At 41.0% G+C, this 5,413-nt stretch overlaps 1 protein-coding gene across 1 annotated transcript; it reads left to right on the top strand.

Annotated features, from left to right (window-relative positions):
- Positions 1 to 2,017: 2,017 nt before the first annotated feature.
- Positions 2,018 to 2,825, top strand: LOC121342574 (ATP-dependent DNA helicase Q4-like; the record flags this gene model as incomplete). The annotated part of the gene is made up of 4 exons (XM_041417097.1): positions 2,018 to 2,137; positions 2,228 to 2,311; positions 2,383 to 2,559; positions 2,646 to 2,825. Coding segments are annotated over exons 1-4 (453 nt in total), but the record flags the coding sequence as incomplete, so codon positions are not given.
- Positions 2,826 to 5,413: the final 2,588 nt, after the last annotated feature.

Here is a 5,413-nt window from a genome sequence, read left to right as displayed (position 1 = left end):
AGGAATTTGCCCCCAGGAAATCCAAGTTTAGGTGCTAAAAATGGGACTTTTCTCCCTAAAAACTGAGGTTGGATCCTACAAATGTGGATTTCCCCTCAGAAAACTTGGGAGCTGTCCCCAAGAATGACATTTTTAGGTTTAAAAATTGGTTTTTTCCCCCTAAAAACCTGGAATTTTCCTCTTAAAATCCCGGTTTTTTTTCCTTTTTCCCTCCAGATGGATCCAACACGGAAAATTCCCAACTCCCCCCAGATTCCCTGGATTTCCCTCAGCCAGAATTCTCCCCCCCATCCCCTCCCCCACCTCCCATGGATCCCCTTTACCCCCCAAACCCCGATGGGACCGTCCCAGGTAAACCCCGGAGAAAACCTGGAAAAACCCCGGAAAAACCCGGGGGGAAATTCCACATTTTCTCCTCCTGAATCCCACAGATCCTCCGGAGGAAGTGCTGGAAGCTCTGAGAACTTTGGGATACGATTCCTTCCGGCCCGGCCAGGCTGAGGCCGTCATGAGGGTCCTTTCCGGTTCGATTTTCCCGCCTTTTTTTCCCGCCTTTTTTCCTGCCCTCTTTCCTTTCCATTTCCCTGCTCTTTTTCCCTAAATTTTCCCCATCTTTTTTTTTCCCCACCCTTTTTCCCTGCTCTTTCTTCCCATTCTTTTTTCCCCATCCTTTTTTTCCCCTCTTCTTTCCCTTCACTTTTTTCCCCTCCATTCTTTTTTTCCCCACTTTTTTCCCCTCCAGTTTTCTACCTTTTCCCCACTCTTTTTTTCCTGCCCTTTTTTCCCTGCATTTTTCCTGCCCCTTTTCCCCTTCTTTTTTTCTCCTGCTTTTTTCCTGCCCTTATTTCTTTCCATTTTCCCACTCTTTTTTCCCCAGCCTTTTATCCCTGCCCTTTTTCCCTCAGTTTTGTCTGCCATTTTCCCTGCCCTTTTTTCCCATACTTTTCCCCACCCTTTTTTTATTCTCCACCCTTTTTTCCCTGCTTTTTTCTTCCCCTTTTCCCCCTCTTTTTTTCACCTGCATTTTTCCTACCCTTTTTCCCCACCCTTTTCCCCCCTCTCCATTTTTCCTGCTCTTTTTTCTTTCCATTTTCCCACTCTTTTTTTTTTGCCCCTTTTTTCCCCACCCTTTTTTCCTTGCCCTTTTTCTCTCAGTTTTTTCTGCCGTTTTTTCCCACCTTTATTTTACTGCCCTTTTCTCTTGCTCTTTTCCCTGCCCTTTTTTCCCTGTTTTTCACACCTTTTTCCCTGCCCTTTTTCCCTTAGTTTTTCCTGCCCTTTTTCCCACCCTTTTCCCCTCAAATTTTCCCTGCTTTTCCCACTCTTTTCTCCACATTTCCCCTCAGTTTTTCCTGCCCTTTTTCCCATTTTCCCACTTAGTTTTTCCCACCATTTTCCCCACTTTTCCCCTTGGTTTTTCCCACCCTTTTCACTACATTTTCCCTCAGTTTTTCTTGCCCTTCTCCCCCCACTTCAGTTTTTCCTGCCTTTTTCCCTCAGTTTTTCCTGCCCTTTTTCCCATTTTCCCCCTCAGTTTTTCCCACCATTTTCCCCACTTTTCCCCTCAGTTTTCCCCGCCCTTTTTCTCTCAGTTTTTCCCACTCTTTTCACTACATTTCCCCTCAGTTTTTCTTGCCCTTTTTCCCACTTTTCCCCTTGGTTTTTCTCACCATTTTCCCCACCCCTCAGTTTTTCCCGCCCTTTTTCTCTCAGTTTTTCCCACTCTTTTCACTACATTTCCCCTCAGTTTTTCTTGCCCTTTTTCCCATTTTCCCCCTCAGTTTTTCCCGCCATTTTCCCCTCAGTTTTTCCCGCCATTTTCCCCTCAGTTTTTCCCGCCCTTTTTCCCTCAGTTTTTCCCGCCCTTTTCCCCTCAGTTTTTCATGCCCTTTTTCCCCTCAGTTCTTCCAACCCTTTTCACTACATTTCCCCTCACTTTTTCCCTCCCTTTTCCTCCCTTTTCCCCTCTCCCAGCATCCCAAAATTCCCATTTTCCCCAGGAATCTCCACACTGCTGCTGCAGCCCACGGGCTCGGGCAAATCCCTCTGTTACCAACTCCCCGCCTTCCTCTACCACCGCCGTTCCCGCTGCATCTCCCTCGTCATCTCCCCCCTCGTCTCCCTCATGGACGACCAGGTATTCCCGCCATTCCCGCTTTTTTTTTTTTGGGATATTTCCTTCACAAAATCCCCCAAAAAAAACCCCCCACAATATTCCCACTCCCAGGTTTCCAACCTCCCCTCAGCCCTCAAAGCCGTCTGCATCCACTCCAACCTCACCCAATCCCAGCGTGAAGCAGCCATAAAAAAAGTGAGTAAAACCCCCAAAATTCCCACTTTTTCCTTAAAAAAAACTCCAGGATAATCCCGATTTCCCTCCAGGTCAGCAGCGGCCAAGCCCAAATCCTGCTGCTTTCCCCGGAATCTGTGGTGGGATCGGGATTTTTTTCCCGCCTTTTCCGCCGTTTCCCTCCCGTGGCTTTCGCCTGCCTGGATGAAGCTCACTGCATCTCCCAATGGTCCCACAACTTCCGGCCCGCTTACCTCAGGGTCTGCAAGGTGGGAAAAACCCCAAAAACCTCGGAAAATCCCCAAAAATCCCCCCAAAATCCCGTCTAATCCGGGTTTTATTCCCAAAATCCCAGGTTCTGCGGGAGCGCTTGGGCGTTCGGTGCTTCCTGGGCCTCACGGCCACGGCCACGCTGGCCACGGTTCGGGACGTGGCTGAACATTTGGGAATTCCTGCGGGAAGTCCCGCCATCGGCACCTTCGGAATTCCCGAAAATCTGCGGCTCTCGGTGTCCGTGGAGACCGACCTGGACCAGGTGAGTGCGGATTTGGGGGGTTTAGGGGGAAATCCACATTTTGAGGGACAAAAATCTCATTTTTTGGGATTGATCCCACATTTGCTGAGGGAAAAATTCCATTTTTAGGGCCCAAAATTGCATTTTTTGGGATTAAGCCCACATTTTCTGAGGGAAAAATTCCATTTTTAGGGCCTGAAATTGCATTTTTTGGGATTAAGTCCACGTTTTCTGAGGGAAAAATTCAGTTTTTTGGACCTGAAATTGCATTTTTTGGGATTAAGTCCACGTTTTCTGAGGGAAAAATTCAGTTTTTTGGACCTGAAATTTCATTTTTTGGGATTAATCCCACATTTTCTGAGGGAAAAATTACATTTTTAGGGCCTGAAATTGCATTTTTTGGGATTAAGTCCACATTTTCTGAGGGAAAAATTCAATTTTTAGGGCCTGAAATTGCATTTTTTGGGATTAAGTCCACATTTTCTGAGGGAAAAATTCCATTTTTAGGGCCTGAAATTGCATTTTTTGGGATTAAGTCCACGTTTTCTGAGGGAAAAATTCAGTTTTTTGGACCTGAAATTGCATTTTTTGGGATTAAGTCCACGTTTTCTGAGGGAAAAATTCAGTTTTTTGGACCTGAAATTTCATTTTTTGGGATTAATCCCACATTTTCTGAGGGAAAAATTACATTTTTAGGGCCTGAAATTGCATTTTTTGGGATTAAGTCCACATTTTCTGAGGGAAAATCTCAATTTTTAGGGAAAAAATTTATTTTTGGGATCAACCCCACATGTTCTGAGGGAAAATCCCCATTTTTAGGGCCTGGAATTGCATTTTGTAAAATCAATCCTGTTTTTTCTGAGGGAAAAGTCCACATTTTTAGGACATAAAATTTCCTTTTATTTGTATCAATTCCACATTTTCTGAGGGAAAAAATCAATTTTTTGGACCTAAAATTGCATTTTTTGGTGTTAAGTCCACCTTTTCTGAGGGAAAAATTCTATTTTTAGGGCCTAAAATTGCATTTTTTGTGATTAAGCCCACATTTTCTGAGGGAAAAATTCTATTTTTAGGGCCTAAAATTGCATTTTTTGTGATTAAGCCCACATTTTCTGAGGGAAAAGTCCAAATTTTTAGGGAAAAAATTCCTCTTTTGGGACAAATTCCACATTTTCTGAGGCAAAATTCCTCATTTTTAGGACCCAGCCCCAAATTTTTAAGGCCTAAATTTTAATTTTTTTTGAGATTAATCCCACATTTTCTGAGGGAAAAATCCCAATTTTTTGCGGGATAAATTCCCAATTTTTATGACCTAAAATCCAATGTTTATGGAAAAAAAACCCCAAATTTTTGGGACAAACTCCCCTTTTTCATGAGAACAAAAACCCTTTTTTTCTGGGGAAAAAAATCCAATTTTTGGGGGGCAAATTTATTTTTTTGCCATTTTTATGGGAAGAAAAAAAGCCCAATTTTTGGGCGATTTTTTTCCAATTTTTATGGGGAAAAAAAATCCCAATTTTGGAGACAAATTTCCCTTTTTTATGGGGAAAAAATCCAGATTGTACTGGGAAAAAAAAATTGTAGATTTTTTTGTGAAATTCCTCTAGTTTTGCCTTAAAATCTCATTTTTATAGGAAAAAAATCAAATTTTTAGGGACAGATTTCCCTTTTTCATGGAAAAAAATCCCATTTTTTTCAAACAAATTCCCTGCTGTTATGGGAAAAAAATCCAAATTTTTGGGACAAATTCCTCTTTTTTATGGGGAAAAAACCCTCAATTTTTCTGTTAAAAAAAACACATTTTTGTGACAAATTCCTCGGGTTTTTGCCATTTTTATGTTTTAAACCCCCAGTTTTTTGGGGAAAAATTCTCCAATTTTTATGGGAAAAAATCCCAATTTCTTCAAACAAATTCCTCATTGTTATGGGGAAAAAACCAAAATTTTTGGGGCAAATTCTCCACTTTTACGGGTGAAAAAATTGCAATGTTTTGGAAGAAATTCCTCATTTCTATGGGAAAAAAATATCCCATTTTTTGGGATAAATTCTCATTTTTTTATGAGAAAAAAAATCTCATAAAAATCCAAATTTTTGGGACAAATTCCTCTTATTTTACCATTTTCATGGGAAAAACCCCAATTTATTTGGAACAAATTTCTTATTTTTATATAAAAAAAATATCATTTTCTGAGGAAAAAATTCTCAATTTTCCTGAGAAAAAAATCTCAATTTTCCTGAGAAAAAAACCAATTTTTTGTGGCAAATTCCTCTTATTTTTACCATTTTTATGGGGAAAAAAACCCCAATTTTTTGGGGAAAATTCCCAATTTTCCCCTTTTTTTTCCTCCCAGGCTGTGCTGAGGCTGCTGAGGAAATGGAGTTTGGAGAATTTTGGGAATTTCCTCATTTTTAGGGGGAAAAAATTCCTTCTTTTTGGCATTAAAATCTCTTTTTTTTGGAACCCATTCCCCATTTTTATGGGAGAGAAAAATCTGAATTTTTTTGGGACAATTTATCCAGTTTTCTTGCCAAAAAAATCCAAATTTTTGGGTCAATTTCCTCTTTTTTTACCATTTTTATGGGAAAAACACCAATTTTTTGGGAGAAAA

This window comes from Onychostruthus taczanowskii, unplaced genomic scaffold (genome assembly GCF_017590055.1).
Source record: "Onychostruthus taczanowskii isolate IOZ18803 unplaced genomic scaffold, ASM1759005v1 scaffold541, whole genome shotgun sequence".
Lineage (NCBI taxonomy): Eukaryota > Metazoa > Chordata > Aves > Passeriformes > Passeridae > Onychostruthus > Onychostruthus taczanowskii.
This window is presented reverse-complemented; position numbering and strand designations above follow the sequence as displayed.